The sequence below is a fragment of the Phodopus roborovskii genome, unplaced genomic scaffold (genome assembly GCF_943737965.1).
Source record: "Phodopus roborovskii unplaced genomic scaffold, PHOROB, whole genome shotgun sequence".
NCBI classification, from domain to species: Eukaryota; Metazoa; Chordata; class Mammalia; order Rodentia; family Cricetidae; genus Phodopus; species Phodopus roborovskii.
The window spans coordinates 1,290,920-1,312,660 of NW_026126647.1; the positions used below are offsets into that span (position 1 = coordinate 1,290,920).

At 42.5% G+C, this 21,741-nt stretch overlaps 1 protein-coding gene across 1 annotated transcript in view; it reads right to left on the reverse strand.

The window, feature by feature from the left end:
* Nucleotides 1-21,741, reverse strand: part of Nwd2 (NACHT and WD repeat domain containing 2) — a 129,485-nt gene that overhangs the window by 50,884 nt on the left and 56,860 nt on the right. Inside the window, exon 3 of the mRNA XM_051174019.1 lies at nt 9,005-9,121. Coding sequence (XP_051029976.1) covers nt 9,005-9,121 — 117 coding nt within the window. The remainder of the gene's footprint in view (nt 1-9,004; nt 9,122-21,741) is intronic.

A 21,741-nucleotide genomic window follows, 5' to 3' on the forward strand; every position in this document is an offset into this window, starting at 1 on the left:
TGGGCATGTTTTGAAAGGTTCAGTTGAGGATGGAAGATCCACCCTAAATGGACAGTATTCCATGCATCAGTACCTTGGACTGAATAGAAATGGAAAATATAAAACAAAACAACAAAAACAATGGAACCATACACGGGCTTGTACTACGAATACGTCATGGACTTTTATACTTCATGAGGGATGTACCAGAGCACCAGCATTCATCTCTCTTGGCTTCCTAGCTACAGACACAAATATGTCCAGCTACTCCATGCTTACCCTGCCACGGCTTTCCCTGCCACAGAAGACTATATCCTCTCAAAAGGTGAGTCAGAAGAAACCCTTCTATTCTTAACTTGCTTCTGTTAGGTATTTTCTCGCAGCAATAAGAAAGCGGCAATATGGGAACCAAAGGGAAGGAACCCAAACTACAGGCCGGAACTGGGTGGGTTGAGCGAGTTCTGCATACTGGCTCCACTTTCCTCTCATTCAAGAAGATTGTGAAGAGAACACAGACAGGGTGAGCAATAAGGGGCTTCATGTCAGATAATACAGTCTTTACTTTCAGCAACTAATGATGTTTTATAAACTTTCAATCGCAAGGCACGCCATCACACATGCTTTGGTGTGATTTTAAGCATTTATGATGGTGGGATGGGAGGAAGAGCTAACCTCCGAGGTATTAGCATGGTCAGCTTGACCCACCCTTAGCTTTTCAGTTGGATTTAGATTCTCACTGGGTATCTCTTTGAAATGTCTCTCATAAGTGCCCGCCTCTCTATTTCAGTTCTTGACATTCCACAAGGTCACCCCCTTGGCTTAGGACATCAGCCACGTTCCCAGTTAGGACCCCTGCCTCCAGCTTTTCCACTTTACAAATTGACGCTGGACTTTCCTTGCTGGGTTTGAACGAATGAGAAATGACCCCACAGGCTCAGGCATTTGAATTCTTTGTCCCCATAGGTGGCGTTGTCAGGAGACATTTAGCAGATGCAGCCTTGCTGGACCTGGGCTTTGAGAATTCACAGTCTCATCCTGCAACTGATTCACTCTCTCTGCTTTGTGGTTGCTGTTGAGGATGTGATCTTTCAGGTTCTGGCTTCTGCTGCCATGCCTTGCCTGCCGCTTGCTCCAATGTCTCCCTGCCATGATAGGTCCTTAATCCTCTGTGCCCTAAGCCCAATAAACTCTTTCTTCTGTAAATTGTCTTGATCATGGGGTTTATCACAGCAACAGAAAAGGAGCTAACACAGGGGGAAGTTGTAACGAGTATGGTTTTTCTGCCCGCCGCTGCCCAGTCTTAGTTCTATCACAACTATTATTCTCTCTTCCTAGTTAGATATATTAGGTACTAGACTTAAGTTTTCCAGCTTAGGACAACTCTATTGTAAACTCCATTATGCCCTCACCCTAGGACTAGATATGTAGGTCATTTTGTTCTCGATTTTCCTTTTCTTAGAGCACACTTGTTATTCACTGTTTTGTATATAGTTTTGTATTAAGCCTAAATCTTTTCTTTAGACTAAAAGGGGAATTGTAGTGAGGTAGTCCTTCTGTAGCACTGACCACGCCCATTGGGGGGGTGGAGCGATGGGTGGAGGTGACCTGAGGAAGGAGGTCGGAGGGGGCCAGGAAGGCCCTCTCTTTCTGGCGTGACTCGGACAGGAGAGGATCGGGTTGAATTTCCTGGTGTTCATCTGTCTAGGTGTAAGTTATTTCTCCCTGAATAAACATCTATTCGGCCTATTTGTTTATCCTGATCCTTATTTACCGCAATAGGAAGTGGCCTGAAACTACGTTTCTTGTCTCATGTTCCACGGTGCTCTGTACCCTGCCTCCATCCAGGAATGTCTGGTCTTTGGAGAATCAATATCTCTTTTCTTCTTCTCCGGGTCTAGACTCGCTCTTAATCTTTCCAGCATCAATGCAAGCTCTAGTTCCTCTGGGGAAGCCTCTGGACTATGGAGTCAGAACACATCTTTTAAAAAAAAATTTATTTATTTTTATCACTCTTTTTTAAACTTTAAAACAATCTTTTCTCCTACTTTTATCACAGCATTAGTATAACACTGTATTAACCCACTAATTTCATTGCATTCCTCCTCAACGTTTAGCTAGGACTCAAGTAGTATGCTACTTGCTTTTGCATTGGGGAACTTGATAGGGTCTTATGTATGTTTTAATGAACATTGTGAAATGTGTTTGTTGAGAATCATATATAGACTTCTGATTGGTTGACTTGTATATTGCAAGGAGATACTAAGAAAATGTTCAGGTTGTGGGGGTGGGATACACACACACATGCATGCACGCATGCATGCACACACACTCTTTACTATGTTTATGTAATTTGAATTTCTGGCATTGTCTAGTACAGATTTTTGAAGCTTCAAGTTTCTTTGTGCAGGGGAATTAGATGGAAATGTCCAAGTTAATTTTGAAATGTAATAGTTGGCTTAAATAATCTAAACAAAGCCATGGCCAACACAGCTTCAGTTTTCTGCTAGAGAAGGGTATTTTGCTCTCACCACACTAGTGATGATTTTGTCTGAATCATTCAACTGAATGGGTCAGAGGACACCGTGAAGGAAGCTGAGACAGGACGTCATGATAAACTTCCTACACATCTGTAGAGGAAGGAAGCAGCAGATTGCTGGAAATGGGCGTGGACAATGAAGCTAAGCAGAGACTCATTAAAGTGCTAAGGACATAGAGTAGGAAGGTGTGGGCTTTGGACTCAAGAGATTTTGGTTAAGGCTAGGGAAAGGGCTCGGTGGATGAGGGGCTTGCCCAGAAAGCAAGAGGTCTGCAATTTGAATATTCAGATCCCATGTAAATGTTAGGTGGGCATGAAGGCCCACCTGCAATTCCTGAGTTCAATCGAAAATACTATGTTTCAAGGAACAAGGTGGAGAGTCATCATGAAAGCTTCATGGCAGCAAGCTTGTTCAGGCTCCCATGTGCTTGCACACCTGCACACGTGTGGGCCCAAACACATGCATACATGTCTATACACACCCACCCCCCCCCACACACACTACACATACATAAAATCTAAAGAAACCTAGGTTGTGGCAGCTGGGGAGAGAGCTAAGTTGCTAAAGTGTCCACTGAGCAACTATGAGGGCGTGAGTTTGATTCCCAGAACCCCCATAAAATCTGTGTGTCTTCGCTAAGGTTTCTATTGTGATACATACAATGCCCCCCAAAAAGCAATCTGGGGAGGAGAGGGTTTATTTTGTCTTACAGTTCCAGGTAACAGTTCATTGGAACTCTAGCAGAGCGGGAACATGGAGGGGTGCTGTTTACTGGCTTGCTCCTCATCGCTTGCTCAGCCTTCTTTCTCTTTGCCCCCGGGGCCCCGGGCGGGGGGGGGGGCACCCCCAGGGGGGGGGGCGCCCCATATTTGTTAGTGGGGGGGAAGGCGCGGGGGGGGGGGGCGGGGGGGTGGGGGGGGGGGGGGTCTCCTCTTTTTTGTGGGTTCCTCTTTTTTTATTGTGGGTGGTTTTTTTTTTTATATAAAAAAGGGGGGGGCCCGCAGCCACAACAACATTAAACCTAACCCTAGCCCTAGCCCTAACCCTAGCCCTAGCCCTAGCCCTAGCCCTAGCCCTAGCCCTAACCCTAACCCTAACCCTAACCCTAACCCTAACCCTAACCCTAACCCTAACCCCCTAACCCTACCCTCACCCCCAACCCGGGGGGGGCCGGGGGGGGGGGGGGGGGGGGGGGGGGGGGGGGGGGGGGGGGGTGGCTAGTTCAGGGGGGGTGGGGGGGGTTGGGTGGGGGGGGGGGGGTGGTGTGTGTCACCATCATGTTTCCTGCCATGGGGATGATGGACTAAACCTCTTAAACTAACCGTAAGCCATCTCCAATGAAATGTTTGTCTGTATAATAGCTGCCATGGCCATGGTGTCTCTTCACAGCAATAGAAAACTCTAGCTAAGACAGAGAGCAATTCCTGGAGTCAGCTGCTTCCTTCCACCATGTGACTTCTGGGGATCAAGCTTCGGTTGCCTTTACCTGTTGAGAAATCTTGCCACCACCCGATGAGCCGTATTTTACAATAGTAATTTACATACATAAAGTACAAGTTGGTGAAAACTGCTTTGATATTTACATACATGCATTAGTGGTGAGATGACCACATTCATCTATTCTTTTATGCCATTCTTCTGTTTTTTCCCCTTCAAGGACAGCAGTAAACACTTTATACTTTCAAATACTCTTCCTTTCCAAGTTTTTCTTGTATTTTTAAAATTTGTTCATATGAAAGGAAACAAGTGAGGTTTGTTTTTCTGCAGTTTTTCTTATTTTACTTAACATAATGTCCAACGGGTTTACTCATCTTGTTGTAACTGTCAAGCTTCCTTTTTTTTTTTTTGACTGAATAATATAGCCCATTGTGTGTCCATGTACATGATATATGTGTATGGGAACTCACACTGTATGATGCATATATGGAGGCCAGCAGATAGCTACGAGGAGTCAGGCTCATGCAGTAAAAGCTTTGCCAACTGGGTCATCTTACTGACCTTTAATTAAGTGTGCATTTCCACCCCCTGTTTTTCAAGACAGGGTTTCTCTGTGTAGCTTTGGAATCTGTCCTGGCACTCACTCTGTAGACCAGGCTGGCCTCTAACTCACAGAGATCCGCCTCCCGAGTGCTGGGACTAAAGGTGCGTGGCACCATCGCTCAGCAAAGTATGTATTTTTATGTGTGAAATGCACTTCAGGTAGACGTTTATCAAAGAATGGCTAGGTACTAAAAACGCTCTCTCTTTCAGAATCCTCCACACTGCTGCCTGTAAGTGAGCAGCTCCCTTGCCATTTTCCATAGTAGCTGGACTAATTTACTCTCTCAACAACAATGTTTAAGGTTCCTTCCTCTCCATGCTGAAGCTAGCATTTGTGATTTTGTTTATTTACTTTTGATAGTAGGCATTTTAATTGAGATAACATGAAATTTCACTGTAGACTGGATTTTTACTGGTTAGGGGCTAATGGTATTGAGCATTTTCATATACTTATGAGCCATGTGAACTTTTATTTCAAGAAGTATCTACTGAGAGCATTTAACATTTTTTTCTGGATTATCTTGATTTTAAAAATCAAGTTCTGACCAATAATCCTGTATTAGATTTATAGCAGGGAAACATTTTTCTGCTACTCTGTACATAGTCTCTTTTCTCTATTATTTTCTTTTGCTGGGCAGAAACTTTTAAAAAGATATAATCTCATCGCCATTCTTGCTTTTATTCTATGTAATTTTTCTTTCACCTATTTGCTTTTATGGTGCAAGGATTAAGCATGGACCTTGGGAGCTACACAATCAGCCTGGGAATAAAGCCTAAGTACCATTTATCAGTAACGTCTTTAAAGAGAAAAATGTCCAAACCGCAGTTTGATAATAGACACTGTGAAGCTTTATACTTTACAAAGAATTCAGGCCTTAAGTATTATCGGGTTAAACATCACAATAAAACTTTGAAGTTGACTTTTTCTGTTATTACCATCCCATCTTTACGGAGAGAGATAATGTAATGGTGGAGCTTTCGGTGGGGGAGCTGCTTCCCCCTTTCCTCCTTAAGCAAATGCTGTCCCATTCGGTGCCATTGTACGCTCTCTACTGTGTCCTTCTGAATTCACTGCTAAGGACAGGACCAGACCTGTCTTCAGTCCCCCAAGTCTGGCCTCTTGTTCCCTTTGCAATAAAAATGTGTAAAAATAACTATCCACTATTAGCAGCATAGCCCACATATCAATGGGACATAAAATGTGAAGAGTCAAGCCCGTTCACTATTTTAGTCCGCCATCCCCTGGGTCTCTGCATTCCCTGGCTATTTCAATTGAAAGCTTTGTTTGGCCCTGGATACTTTTCTCTTTTTCTTTTTCTTTTCTTTTCTTTCTTTCTTTTTTTTTTTTGTATTTCATGTAAGTTAGTATCTGTAAAGATATAAAACCACTCTTTATTCAACAATGGTGAATTTTTCCTAAGCATTCAGGGAGCTATCATGTTAAGCTTCGCATCCCACAGGGGCACCAGGATGTGTGGCGTGTGGCGATATCCAAAGAAGTTTGAAGCAAAGAAACTGTAGCTTATGAGTGACACAGCCTGTTGTTACCACTGGAGTTGCCATAGTTACAACAGGAAAAGCTGTAAGATGTACTCTCCTGTAAACACCGAGGCCAGTCTTGTACAATTTAGGATCATGAGGGTAAATAATCCTCCACCTGCCTGCATGGTTTCCTCGAGGCTGATCGGAGTTTAAATACGTAACAGGGGAATGAAGGAGGGATAAATGATTGGTTCAGACCCAGGGGGATGTAGTTGATGATGTCCTGTCAGTCAGCCTTTACCAGCAGAACCTGCTAAACTTCCAGTATTTAAATCATTCACTCTCCCACTAGTGATTTGTCGAAATTAATATCTGCAAGTAGTTTTAGCTTAGGCACAACATTCTAGAGTGTTATGAGGCAGGAGAAAGTCTGTGACTTCTGAATTTCCTAGCCTGGATTGAGGTAAAGCTGTTGAGAACATGGCCCCTGAATTGCCAAGAGGAATACATACGTACATACATACATACATACATACATACATACATACATATAAAACAGCAGGCTTCTCAAATCCAGCTTTCTCTGAATGAAGGAATTTGATCTGACCTATGTTCCAGGGTTTGGATTTCTTACACTCCCCCCTGAGTTAGCGGCTTGTACTGTTTACTTTGAGGACAGCATCATATCAGGTACTTTGCTATCGTTGTGAAAAATACCACGGCCAAGAACAACTTACAGAAGAGGGAGTTTATTTCGCTCATGGCGGGGTGCCATGGCAGCAAGGAGTAGGCACGGGAATGGGAGAAGGAAGCCGCTGCGGCCCTACATCTTAGCCACACACGGAAGCAGAGAAAGTGAACGGGAAGTAGGCTAAGGCTACAAATCCTCAAAGCTTGTTCTCACTGATCTATTTCCTCCACCCCCAAACAGCACTACCAACCTGGGACCAAATGAGACTTTGGGGCCATTTCTTATTCGAACCACAGCAACGGTGCAGCCGGTGATACATTTTCCCCAGACGTAGGTCGCTGTTTTCATACAACCATTCTGCAAACCCCTAAACCAGGTATATTTCTCCTTTGTATTACTGCAACACTCTCTAAGGCCTGCATGCCCCAGGCCCACCCTGGGCCCACAGCAAGACGGTTCATGAGATGCCAGTGGGATCGTTTCTTTCCATTCTTCAACACACTTCGCTGACCTCCTTTGTCACCCAGAGTGAAAGCAGAATATTTATGACATTTAATAAAATTCTCTTTTCAAAACTGTCACTCCCCAATTACATTGACCATAATGATGTACAACACTTTTAAAAATAAGTTCCAAAGGCCTCACTGCTACGCCATCCTCCTGTGTTCCCATTCCTCCAGGCACAGTGGGCTGCCTGCTGTTTCATGAACACGCCGAGGACATGCTTGGGCACCCACCTCTTTGAGAGCTTTGACCTAGAATATCTTCCAGGGTCTTTCCTACCCCATTACCCATGCCGTTTTCCTTTAACGGTCACCTATCATTAAACGTAGCAGATCTCTCCCTTTGCTTACCCTCCCTCTCCTCCATTGTGCTCACCACCATCTGACTTATCTACTTATTTTACTTGCTCCTTTCCGCTTCTATCCACAGGAGAATGCAAGCTCCAAGTGGGCGAGGAGATATACCACCTTAGCTTATTGTAAAGGTCGAATTGAGAGAAGCTGGAACCCAAAATGACACCACCACATGCTTTTCCCTGGCATGGGCCCAACACAAAGAGGAGCCTGTTGCACAGGAAGATCTTGACGGATTTATTACCCTTGGTAAGAAGTTTTCCACCAGTGAGCCAGGTGTGAAAGCATTGCTCCAGGACCTATTATGTGGAGTTGAGTAAGAATGTATAGACAAACTAATATTTAAACATCTCTTGTATACATATATGGTACCCACGGTGGTTTGAGTGAGAATGGTCCCTCAGGCTCATACGTTTGAATGCTAAGTCCCTGGTTGTCGGAACAGTTTGGGATGGATTAGGTAGGAGGTGTGGCCTAGCTGGAGGAGTGTGTCACTGACTGGGGTGGGGGTGGGGATATACTTTGAGATTTCAAGAATCTCATCCATTCCAATCGGCTCTCTCTTTTTCCTCACGGTTGTCTCAATGTGTAAGCTCTCAGATACTTCTCCAGCACCATATCTGCCTTCTTGTTTCCATGCTGTCAATCATGACGGTCAATCCTCAGCGTATCTAGTGTTTACCTCCCATGGATGTGAGGGACATGGTTTGAATTCAAGACACGGCTCTCTTAACCAGGCATGGAAGTGATTTTGCACAACCACCTGCTACACAACTGTCACCTTACATCACTGCCACTGTGCTTACAGAGAAGAGGGTGCCATCCTCACAACAGCACACGTAGCTAGTAGTGAAGTCAGTGGACACGTTTGGTGCTTATAGTGAACATCATCCGGCTGGAAAACTCACTGTTAGGTACAACATCAAGAAGCACCGTTTCCTACTGGGGTTGGCTGGTATATTTGGTTTCCTTTACAAATATTTCAGATATCATGCTTAAAGAAATGCCAGACATTTTTAATATTTTGAGTGGAAAAAAGGTACTGTGATGAAATCAGTCATACATACAGCGCTGGATGAGCAAAGCTGTGTTAACTAGCGCAGGCCCGAGAGAGTCATTCTATTGCTGACTTCAAGCTGGAAAACTGATCAGTGCCAAGTCATCACATCCATGAACATCTCAACATGCTCACCATTAATTTGTAACGTCTTGTGAAAAGCTGGAGATTTCCCCCCACCCCACATGTGTGGGTAAGGAGACAGTTGATATTCTTTAAAACAAATACTTTAAAAGTCTATTGGTGCTTTAAAAACCAAAACCAAAAAACCCCAAACCCCTAACCAACCCCCACAGATCAGCACATTTTTTTTTTCACACTCTTATGACTTATTGAAAAACGTTAGTGTTTTTATACCCACAACAAAGCATGGACCTGCAGAAGTTTTCAAGCATTCTTCCAGCAGCTTCATTCGAGTCTTCTGCAGCTCGGGGCTGTCCCATTCATCTTCACCAACTCCCCAGTACAGATCTATGACCTGCAGACAAATGCATGAAGCAGCATTAATTCCCCTGCAGGGAAATTAAATTTACCTGTGGGCTTCGCTCTGGTTCACAATGTCAAGCTGATGTGACTTTCCGCTTCCCTCTTTGCAGCATGCTTTCCTTTACAGGGGAACACCTTAGAGGGAGACACCTTGGAGTGGGACATCTTGGAGGGGAACACCTTGGAGGGGGGCACCTCAGAGGGAGACACTGATGTTGAAGATCTATGTGGAGAGACAGGTTTTTATCCCATGATGGCTTGGGAAAGAGCATTGTGATTTCTTAATTTTGTTTCTGATACTGGACTCACAAGAGCCCAGAGGAAAGGAAATGCTCAATGTAGGAGGTTCTGGAGTGTAAGATTTAATTACAGTGGACTAGCAAACCTGAATGTATCTGGGATAAATTTACCATATTACTCACGACAAATCACACTGCGAAACAATATCTACTGTACATGCTAAGAAGAGACACTGATCTGACATCAAACATCTATATTTCCTTAGAGAAGCTAAAAAAAATCTCCCTTCTCTTAATATCACATTTTATCCCAGAGGATATAATATATTGGCTAGGTCTGTTTTATCTATGAACAATTTGGCTTTCATCAATACATATCTGAAGAACCTTATTGGAAAACAGAAAGGTGTGCCTTAGTGAGAGATGAGGATAATGGGACCCTCTATCTCCTGACTTCAAACACGCCCTGGGAAGATTCTGTACGTCTGTAAAGACTTTCAGAAGGCAGTTCTATGAAAAGATCCGTGGAGAACAGGATGGGTTCATTCCCTTTGCTGAGCACTATCTGCATAATGTAACTGTTTCTGCCAGAGGCTTTGAAGGTTGCTGCTTTTCCTTCCCACTTCACAAAAGAGAAGCTTCCTCCCCCCTAACTCCCCCTTGCAATTTGGCTGGGCTTGGATGAGAGGCAGCCAGCAGGATGGGAGTCCTCTGTGATGTAGGCAGATTCCAGGGTCTTCGTGTGCATCCAGGTTCTTGGCTGTGGTTCCTACACAACTTGTGTTTCTACTAGAAATCTGGCTCCTTGAATTTGAGTTTTTATAAGGCATGATAGATCCACCAAAGTATCTTTAAAAAAAAATATTCCCATGAAGAAAGGGTGTGGGAGATGGCTTATTGGTGAAGAACGCTTGCTGTTTAATCACGAGAATCATAGAGTTAGGATCCCAGCATCCATGACTGGTGACCCACAATACCTGTAACTACAGTTCCAAAGCTCACACAGAAAGGTGATAAATCTTTAAGAAAATATTCCCACAGTTCATCCCAGGACTTCTATCATATCTGAAGCTCTCCATGTTGACTTGGGGCGACTCTTCTCCTTAAACTACAGTGTAAGGTTTAACCACACAGTGTTAAGTGGGGATAGCTTAACTCAACTGATCAATTGGAGAGTCACTAGCTGGGGATATTTAAAGTTATAGACAAATCAATGAAGACATAAAATTCAGTTTCTCAAGGGCTCTCTGGCTTCTTGAAGCTGCTGACTCTTAGGCTTGGCAGTGGAGAAACAGCGTATGCCCCATAACCATATTCCAGAGAACACAGCTGTATATGCATGATTCTGAGTTTCAGGAGGGCACAGAAGTCATCTATCAAGAAAACAGGACAGACAGGGCTGTAAAGGAAATAACTGGTAATTTGAGCATATTCCATTTGTGTGATTTGGAGAGTGCCTCTGTTTTAGACATTTTAATTTTCATTGCCAGAAAACTTATAAAAACAGTTACACATAATATATAAAATAATATACACGCTAAAACGGGACATTTAAAAAGTGGGTTTATTTATTTTTAAGATTTGCATATTGTGTTATTTTGCATGTGAGTGTTCTCCTTGAATAAATGTTTGTGTACCACATGCATGTCTGGTGCTCCCTGAGATCAGAAAAGGGCGCTGGATTCCCTAGAACTGGAGTTAACAGATGCTTGTGAGCTGCCAATGTGGGTGTTGGAAACTGGACTCAGGTCCTCTGTGAGAGCAACAAATGCTCTTAGTTGTTGAGCCAACTCCCATTCCTCTAAAACAGGACCTTTTCAGCCATTAGTCAATGAAGCACAGACACACACTCACACACACACACACACACACACACACACAAATTCCTTGCTGTGTGAATGATGCTTATGATTGTGCCACTTACAACATAGCAATCACACACAAACTATCTCTTCACCTTCTTAACTGACACTGGATGATGGATGTGAAGTAGCCATGCACCGCAGGATGGCATTACAGTGAATGACAGACTATGTAGAGATGCACATGCCATAAAATAACTAGTAAGCAAACTAAAAACGGTGACAAAAGAGAAAGCAGCATTTTTAAATGGCACATATGTTTCAAGCACTTTACCCCCAACCTGGTCCCAGAGCTTTGTCAGCCCTAAATAACACACAGAGACGCTGCATTAATTACGAAACTGTTGGCTATTTACTAGTGTTTCTTATTGGCTAGCTCTGTCTAAATTTTTAACCCATTATTACTAATATAAGTGTTTCTACATGGTCTTAAATTAACAGAGAGCACCTGATTCATGCATCCTCTCTTCATATCATGACTCCGTCCTACATTTCCCAGAATCCTCCACCTCTCCTAGTCCCATCTATCTTACTTCCCTATTGGCCAACAGTGCTTTATTCATTAACCAATAAGAGAAACATATTTATAGAATGACATCTCTTATCACAAATAGGCCAAGGAAGAAATCACAAAAGGGAAATAAAACAATTTAAACAGATGAAAATGAAGATATAGCATACTAAAGTTATGGCAGGCTGTCAACATAGCACGAAGAAAAAATTTTAGCTAAGAAGAACTATATTAAAATTTTCTTTTTTAAGTTGAAGATAGATTCTTATAAAATGCATCCTGACCCTCCCTCCATTCTTCTCACTCCCCACCTCCCAAATTAGTGGCTAAGTTTTCCTTTACAGGCACCAGAGAAAGAAGAGCAATGTAACCAATCAGAAAGAGGGAAGTAATGGATCATCATGGAAATTTATGAACCAGAAAAAATGGAGCAAATCAACAAAATAAAGCATTATTGAAAAGATTAGCAGAGTATAATTTTAGTGAAAATTACAATGATGCTCAAGGAGGAGACGCAAAGCACTAAGGCCAGGAGTGGAATGTTATGATCCACCCTGAACGAATAACAATTACAAAGGAATATACTACAAGCAACCAACTATGTGTCAGTAAGTTAGAACTGAGATGGAATGAGAAAATAGCCAAGGAGATACAAATGAGCAGAGCTGTCTTAAGAGAATACACAGTGCATAGGCATCTTTAAGAAGGTTTCAAATATGACTCCAGCCAAGACTCCTGTATATGTAGCCTGTATCAGGAAACCTGAAATCAGGTTGATGACTACCCCAATTGTCACAAGAGAGCTTTCATCCTGTAACTGATGGAAGCAGATTCAGAGATCCACAGACAAGCACAGGGCCAAGCTCTGGGAATCCTGTTGAAGAGAGGGAGGAAGGATTATGCAAACCGGAGGGGGGGCAGACAGTCAAGACTATTATAAGGGAACCAACAGAAACAACAACTCATCTGGGCTCATAGGAACTCATGATCCTGGACTGACAGCTAAGGAGCCCTCATGCAACTGACCTAGGCCCTCCACACAGGTGTGACAGTTGTATAACTTGGTCCACTTGTGGCATTACTAACAATGGGAGAGGGACCTGTCTCTAACTCTACTTCAAATTCTAACCCTAACCCCTAACCCCTAACCCTAACCCTAACCTTAACCCTAACCCTAACAACAGTAATGACTACATATATCTACATGAGAACTCATGCTTGGATGTTGTAGGGGCACTCACTATTAGCAGTCAGAATGCAGAGACAACTGGCATTCTACCACAGGACCATTCAACAACAAGTTAAGTAATGAGATACAGTTACAGGCTGCAATTCAAGTAAACTTTGAAGACATTAACTGAAAGAGGCCAGTATTACATGGGCTACAAACCACATGATCCCACTTATGTCAACAGTGGGCACATAAAGAGAGAACGTAAAAGCGTGGTTCCTTAGGGTCAGTGGGGAGAAGAGGTGTGCCCATGTAACAGGCTCAACATTTTGTTCAGAGTGACAAAAATGTTTTAATGTTGATTTTATTAATTGCCTTACAACTGTGAATATACAAAAACACCCTACTGAGACAGAGAGTTTAAGACTGAACTTCAATAAAGCTGTTTCAAAATGATTCTTCCTATATCTAGTAATTTTCTACTGTTCTTATATTCCCTCCCCATAGTGTAGTTGGGCGTAAGAATAATATATGTTTAAATCAAGTACCTAGAATATTAAGGGATAAATATTGGGATCTAAGTAGGTGTGGACCAAATGACCAGGATAAAAACGTTCAATAGGGCTCTCCCCTTCATTGGTCTCATGCATCGTAGAAGGATGAGCATCACACGACTTATCTGCCACCTTGTCTTTCGACATGGTGTTTGCATCTATTACCCATCCTTACAGTCTCCTCACTACTATTCAGTAGCTTTGCTGAAATAGACATTCTTCTGCCTCCAATTCGTCTCCATTAAATTGTTCCTTCCCGTATGTCTTTATGGGCATTAAATGATGAAAAAAATGATAAGATCGAGTAACCCTGAAGACTGTGGTGGTGGTGGGGATAAATACATCAAACATTGAACTTAGGCGATACAAAACTCCATCTGGGGCAAACAGATCTGCCATCTATCTACATGATCAATAACTAGTAAAAAAAAAAAAAACCACTTGGAACTAAAGTGCTCAACAAGACGAGATTTATTATACACTTAAAGAAATTAGGTTTGGTTTTGAGCTTAATGCCCAGGCGCTGCTGCCCCCATGGTGCACTTGGCTGTTTGGTGCAGTACTGTCTTGTCAACAGCACATTTTATGGGCCTTTATTTATTGAATCACTTAAGTAGAAACCTTAGAAAAGTAATTTGACTTTTATCTCTTTTTACTTAAAACCATCCCATTTTTTTTTTTAAATTCAGGGAGGCTGATTTATTGGACTAATTATAATATGCTCAATTGATCTCAAAATAAAACAATCAACCAAGAAAGCCCTAAGAATACTCCTCACCAGACATAATATTTAATTAATTTAAACACCAGTGTTATAAAACTATCAAGCTATTTGTAAGGAACAGTTAGTAGCCTAATGCTTTAACTGCCATCCACCTTCCAAAAGAAAACAATCAAATTTGAGTTTACAGTGTCCTAACACTATTGGATATTTGCAAAGAGCCTTTGAGAGAGTGGTTACCAAAATGTTTTCTTGACAAAATTCTCCACATTGTAGAACATTATCTGGATATAAAATAGAAAAGGCAGAGATTGCATGACTAATATTACTTGTATGTGGTGGTGGTGGTGGTGTGTGTGTGTGGTGTGAGTTTGTATGTGTGGGTATGTACACTTGTGCATGGCCTGAGGTCAGTGGAAGACTCATCTTGGCGTATCCTTTGAGACAAGGTCACTTACTGAACTTGGAGTTCAGGTTGGCTGGTGTCTGGCAGGCAGTAAAGTCTACTTCTTTTCCTGTCTCTGCCTACTACAGCAATGGAATTACAGACATGTTTGTAGCTACACTCAGCATTTTATGTGGGTCCTGGGATATGAACGTAGGTTCTCATGCGTGCCCTGACTCACTGAGCCATGTCTCCCACCCCTTATTATTTTATTATTATTTTTAAAATGGATTTTAGACCTAGAGCAAAGGTTCACCAGCCTACAATTCACACCACCAGAGGAACTAGGATACAAGGGGGACTCTAAGAGATTCATATAAAGTCCCTCACAGAAGGGGGAAGGGACAAGTCCCCCAGGAGCACATGGGAAGTGAAGGGGGCAGCCAATGGAGAGAGAAGTAGGAGAAAGAGAAGGAGAGGACAGGAAAGCACGTGGGACTAGGAAGATTGAGTCAGGGGAGGAAAAGAAGACAGAAGAGAGAGAGTGAGACAGGAGTATTGAAGAGAGGAAGCAGGAGGAGGATGAGAGTGAGTCTTGATGGCATGATCAGACCCATTATTTTGCATGTTAACTAAAATGTTAGCATTTTAAAATGATCTCTCTCTCTCTCTCTACACACACACACACACACACACACACACACACTTTCTCTCTCTCTCTCTATTCTTAAAAGCATTAACTTTTACCACAATTCAAATATTCAAAAGAAGACAAAGCAGGTGTAGGAAATTTGAATGGTACCAACATTACTCTGGTAGGAGAGCCCCAGTGCTGGAGGCAATACCGCTTGGAACTGACTTAGTGTTTGTGTCCCTTTTCCAGAGTACTCATCTCACAGAGGAGAATTTGGAAATTTAGACTAGGTTCATGGGACACTCTTAGCAATGATAAGTTATGGGTTATACACATAGTAATTCTCTGTGAGGAGCGACTTGTAGCTGTAGTGATCACAAGACAATGTGAGGTTCTTACCAGCAATGGATTCACTTTTACTAGTGCTACTGAGAAGACTTTCATCACTTGAAGTTATGGTCTTGGTCATGACATGAGTGACTAGGGGTCATATAATGATCAAAACGGGTGATTATAAAAAAGCAGGTCCCAATTTAAGCCCATCACAACCTTTGGCTGTGTCTCTAATGATCGGAAACAAAGAGTTCACCAATATGAAGGCAGAGGCTGCTTCTTTCAAAGTTTCTTGACAAAACTGACCACTCATATCCAGAGGAGTTGAACCTCTGGACAGCTTTAATGTGTGTGTGTGTGTTAAGAAGAACTCAGCCTAAACTCATGTGAAGCCCATGATTGTGAGAGCTCTTTGCATCTGGTAACAGAGCCAAGGGACTGGAAATTTCCGGGGTCAGAGAAGGACCAAAATGGGAGCTGGTAAGCACGTGTAATGTGTTTAAGCTAGGCTGTTTGCAAGCAGGGACTGGCCTCCCTCAGTGACAGGATGTTGGATCATACCAACATACCCAAAAGAAAACCCCAAATTTGGTTGTGTTCCTGCCCACGACTGGGATTTCTACAGACTCTGCACAGCTGTACAAATGTCTGCTTTACCACTGCAGTGCCCATAGCTATTTCTCCGTTTTCATTATTACTGACTCTAGCCCACTGACTGTGATACAGGCAGATGATTTTTCATACAGCAAAATCACATTACTCAGCAATTGATGGGATGCTTGTCTTGTCAGTGTCACAGAATACCTGGCAGAAACAATTTAAAGGAGAACAAGTTTATTTTGGCTTACAGATTAGGGGACACAGTCCATTATTGTAGTGAGATAGTTACTTTGTCTCCTTCTGTGGCACTGACCACGCCCATTGGGGGGTGGAGCCATGGGCGGAAGTGACCTGTGCAAGGAGGTCTGAGGAAGAACCGGGGAACACTCTCTTGCTGGTGGGACTGGGACAGGAGAGCATCTGGTGGATCTTGCTGGTGTTCATCTATCTAGGTTGTAAGTTATTTCTCCCTGAATAAACATTTATTTGGCTTATTTATCCTGATCCTTATTTAACCGCAATACATTATAGTAGGGAAGGTATGGTGCCTGGATTGGATCAGTCCGTGGCTGCAGGATCTTTCAATGGCTTCTTAAATGGTAAGGGGGGAGGACTGGGAGTAACAAGCTGTAGCTCTCAAGGTCTGCCTCTAGCAGCGAACATCTATTTATTTAGGCTATACTTCTTAAAGGTTCTGCATCCCCTCCAAACAGTTCCACTGGCTACTCACCAAGTTTTCAAACATATACACCAGGGCACAGCATTTTATATCCAAACTGTAACTACCAGAAACAACATAGAACAACTTCCTGCTTTCGAGGTGAAACGTTGAAGGACAAATTAGTTAAGAAACTTGTCGATTCACAGAGGTAGCAAGGGTTGGAGATGGGATTTGAGCTGGGGCTTTTAACACTTTTGGAAAGCTGCTCTATGTATACTTATAAAGGTTTATATGCGAGTTGGGCATGGTGAAAGAGAGTGTGGTCACTGGTGTGAAGCTACATGAGTCGTTCAAATCTTGACTCTGCTTCTTATTTATAGCAGATCACCAGCAGTTATGTCCATATTCCTAGTTTTTTTTTTACCTAAATATGAGAAATATGGGATTTATGTACTAGGATAGCAAGGATTAAGCAAATTAATGTACAACATATAGGATGAATCCGTGATAAGTAGTAAACTCTACATAATTCTCCAAATTAGTCCGTGAGAATGTTTTTCTTCTTAATGTAGTATTTTTCTGTCTTCCTCATCTTCATCATCTATCCATCTTTTAGTATTTGGCTTAGGCAGGTCTTTTTGATAAGTCTAGATAGTAAACACTGGCCTCTTTTCCCCTTGATGCATGCCCAGAACACCTGCATCTCCTTGGCAGTATCATATGGATCAGTGTCAGCTCATGACTACACACCCTGGGAGATTCAGCAACACTGGGTCAGACACTGTTCAACACTGGCACTGAGTCCCTCATAACTCTTCCTGAGGCAGCGTGGGCTCACTACATGTCTTAGTTATTTGTCTTGTGGCTGTGACAGAAGAACTGGCCTAAGCAATTTAAGGAAAAAAGGATTTGTTTGTACTTGCAATTCGGGGGGGGGGGCGGGGGAATCCATCACAGCAGGGACTTGAGGCAGCAGCTCATATAGCATAATACACTGTTAGCAAGTAGAGATGAATGATGATGCTCAGCAGGCTTTCTCCCTTTTTTTTCTAAAGATTTATTTATTATATATACAGTTTTGTGTCTGAATGGGCACCAGCTTTCATTACAGATGGTTGTGAGCCAACATGTGATTGCTGGTAATTGAACTCAGGACCTCTGGAAGAGCAGCCAGTGCTCTTAACCTCTGAGCCATTTTTATTTAGTCCAGGAATGTAGCCTAGAGAATAGGTCCACTTACAGTTACAGTAGATCTTTCCATGTTAATTAACCCCTCACAAATATACCCAAGGATTTGTCTCCTATGGGATTTTAGATATTTTCAAATTGACAATATTAATTATCACAGTAAGTAACCAAAGATATGAGGATAGGGCTCCGAGGTCCCCTAACAAGCCTGATTCATGAGATCAATGGTAGACATCCATGAGGAGGTGACATACAGGTGTGTGTGTGTGTGTGTGTGTGTGTGTGTGTGTAGGGGCTTAAAGGACAGATATATAGCCTCTTCTCATAGCAGTACTGCAAAGACAATTGCACTGTATCCTGCTTGTGTAAAGATACTAAGATCATGATATAAACCTCAGGGGGTCAGAAGAGCATAAGGATTAGGCGGGAACAGTGATTTACTCCATAGGTAAGCGAAGTGGAGTTAGCTACTTCTTAGTGGCCTCTACTTAGTTACTGACAAAGTGAACCTTTCATACACGTTATACTTTTACTCTTTGAGCATTTTTTAAAATGTCCTGTAGACACAGGAAAAGTAATAATGTGAAACATGACTATTAAATGTTTAGGATTTGTGATGGGTGCACTCAACTGAGATGCTTAAAAGTGTCATCTGAAAACTGAGGACTATTTCTCATTCTGTTTACTGAAGGACAAATTTTCTTGGGTGATTTCCATTGCTGGGGATAAATAAGTCTGTCTCAGTTTAACAGAAATTAATACTTAGCAGAGAATAACCGCTCTTCTGAATCTCCCACAATGCCACCACTCTATGCTGAGAAGAAATATCAAGATCGCCCCTGAGCAGAAACAGACATGAGCAATAGTAATATTGTATAGGAAGCCAGGCTTGACCATTCAGAGGAGCTACTATAGCGTGCTGCAGAAGCTGTGATTAAATCTAGACAATGGAGGTCATGAACACACCCTCTTTCTCCGCTTGCTTATTGCCATCCTTATTTATTTTCTCTTTAATAAGCTGGCTCTCTCACAATGTTGGGAGGTGGGTGATGGAGCACATTTATACTCCCAGAGAATACCAGCTTGGCAAGGCCTGGCTAGGCTCTGATGGGCAGCACTGAAATGTGAAATGACTATAAACAAATCAGACCTCTGGCCTGAGTGAATGTGATTCAGTGAAGAGTTGTGTATTTCCCACCGGACAAGAGCATCCGTTAGATAAATAGAAAATAGAGAAGTGTGATTAGTTGACAAGGTGCATTGGAGACCAAGGGCACCATAACAGATTGTGTCAATTACACAGCCCACAAGGGATGTTGGTAACTCAGGGGACAAAACACATCTTGAGATCCCCGAGCAGGCAGTTGGTAGTGGGAAATGGGGGAGAGGTTAACAGAAATTAAGTGTCCGTGTAGGAAACTACAAAAGTCTGTGCTTTTGCAAGCAAAGCAAACAATAATAATAAAAGGGGTTAGTGGAACATATATGGGATGAAAGAACATTTGGGAGGGGAATGTTGGGAGCTAAAGTGTTAAGTGGAGGTGGGAGCAGGAGGTGAAAGAGATGGGGGGGGGTAAGGGCAGATGCACAGACATTAAGGATGCATGAAGAATCATTGTGAAACCCCATGGGTTTTTAAGCTATTAAAACATTATAAAAGAAGGACTTGAAACAGAGATGTCTCCATATGTGTAAACAATGTTGTTCCCAGGGGACATGGGTCATTAAATAATGATGTCACCCCCAAATAACACAGCTCCTTTTCTTGCTCTGAACTTCTTACCATACCTAGAAAAGACCCTGTTGCTAAAGACACCACACACTCTGGCTACAGAACATAGAGCAGTAAGTCTTGGATGGACAAGGAAATTCTTCCTGCTGGCCATTGGTGAGTTTCCTATGCTTTGGTGCCTGGCTCCATATAAGTGAGCATATGGACAGTACTAATTGCATTTAGGGGTTATTTTAAAAGACACAAAGTTGGGGAGATATGTTGAGGGTAAAATGGGGCTGGAGAGAGAGGGAGATGAATATGACCGAGATATATTGAATAAATGTTATATATGGAACAAATAATTTTACAGTTCAGAAAAAAAAAAAACAAGAAAAACATGTATAGAAGAGACTGGCTTCATGTAGGACAAAGGCTTTTGTGGGAGACCATGGAGGAGGCAATGAAGAAAGACATCAGCCATCTGGAAGGCCATGCTAATCTGAGGTTCACAAGATTTAATGCAGCCTGAAACGTCGATGTACACAGACAGCACTGCTTAATTATTTTGCTTAAAACCAGTTTGGGCTTCCTGCCCAAATTTCCATCCCCTGCTTTAGTAGGATAAAGAGGGCTTTTAGTTGTGTCTTGTTAAAACCTTTCAAAGTCAAGAATGACATATTCATGGAGCCTTGTGGCAAGTCTTGACTTCTGCATTGCTCACTAAGATGACATCCAGGGGACCTCACATTCTGAAGGAGAAAACGGGAGCTTCAGGTCACAGCTGCAGTGGATGCCAAGTACATATCTGGCCACAGTCAGGTTGTGTCTGGGGCTGGTAGATTAAGAACTGGTCATTGGTAGGGGCTGGTGTTCTTCAGTGACCAACCTCTACTTTTCCTGCCTTGGATGAAGAGCCTTAGTGAGTGCTCTATCCATTCTACCTATCTTATTCACCCTAGGTCATTTTATCCCATATGCTACTTAGTAACCGAGGGCAATTTGGGAGAGTTTGACTGCATAGTTTCCTATCATTTTGACTAAGGTGTTGGTGTACCAGTTGTAGGGGCAAAGTATTATAGGGTGACCTCCTTCTAGTGACTTGTAGATAATAGAGCAAGTGTCTCTGGGAGTTACTGACCTACATGTTTACTGTCACTTAGATAACTCTTCCCTTCTTAAGGAAGGCTCATGGAAAGGAAATGGGCCAAGTCTGCTGAACTCTGCTCTTCATCTCCTCCTCCTATTCCCTTAACAGCCATGTTGGACAGGTTCTAGCTTCCCCAAACAAAATAATGTTATAAACAAGACCCTCTACCATATCCTTTATAAATCAGAGCTCCAGAGGCAGCATCTCTCACAGGACTGGCCAACTTGCTAAAGAAGTGTCCAGAAGATCAGAAATAAATGTCTAAGTCTGAGGGTCAGAAACATGATTGTTGTGGAGAGGGGAAATTTGAGAGGCATGTAGGCTGTGAGTTATGGATAAAGTTTTAAAAGGCACTGGCAGAGGGATGATGCTCTCTCTGCCCTTCCTCTGCCCACCATGTAGGAGCCAGTGTTCTTCCTCCCCAGAGGATACAGGCATCGGGGATACCATGCTGGAGACATAAGCTGGACCCTTACCAGAAAGCAAACCTGCTACCATCTTGATTTTGGTTTCTCCAGATCATACAACTACAAGGAGATATTCCCATCTTTCATAAATTAGTTCCAGGTATTTTGTTACTCCAGAGCAGACTACAATAGTTTTTGTTTTGATGTATCATCCTTTTTTGTATGTGGTATAATAAACACCGTATTAACATTCCTTCCACTCCAGCTACAATGTACCCCTTAGAGTGGTGGTTCTTAACCCATGGGTCACAACGCCTTTGGGGTTGTCGAATGAGTCTTAACAAGGGTCGAATATCACATATCCTACATATCAGATATTTCCCTTATGGTGCATAACAGCAGCAAAATTATAGTTACGAAGTGTCAATGAAAATAATTTTACGGTGGGGGGGGTCACCACAACAGGAAGAAGAACTATATTAGTA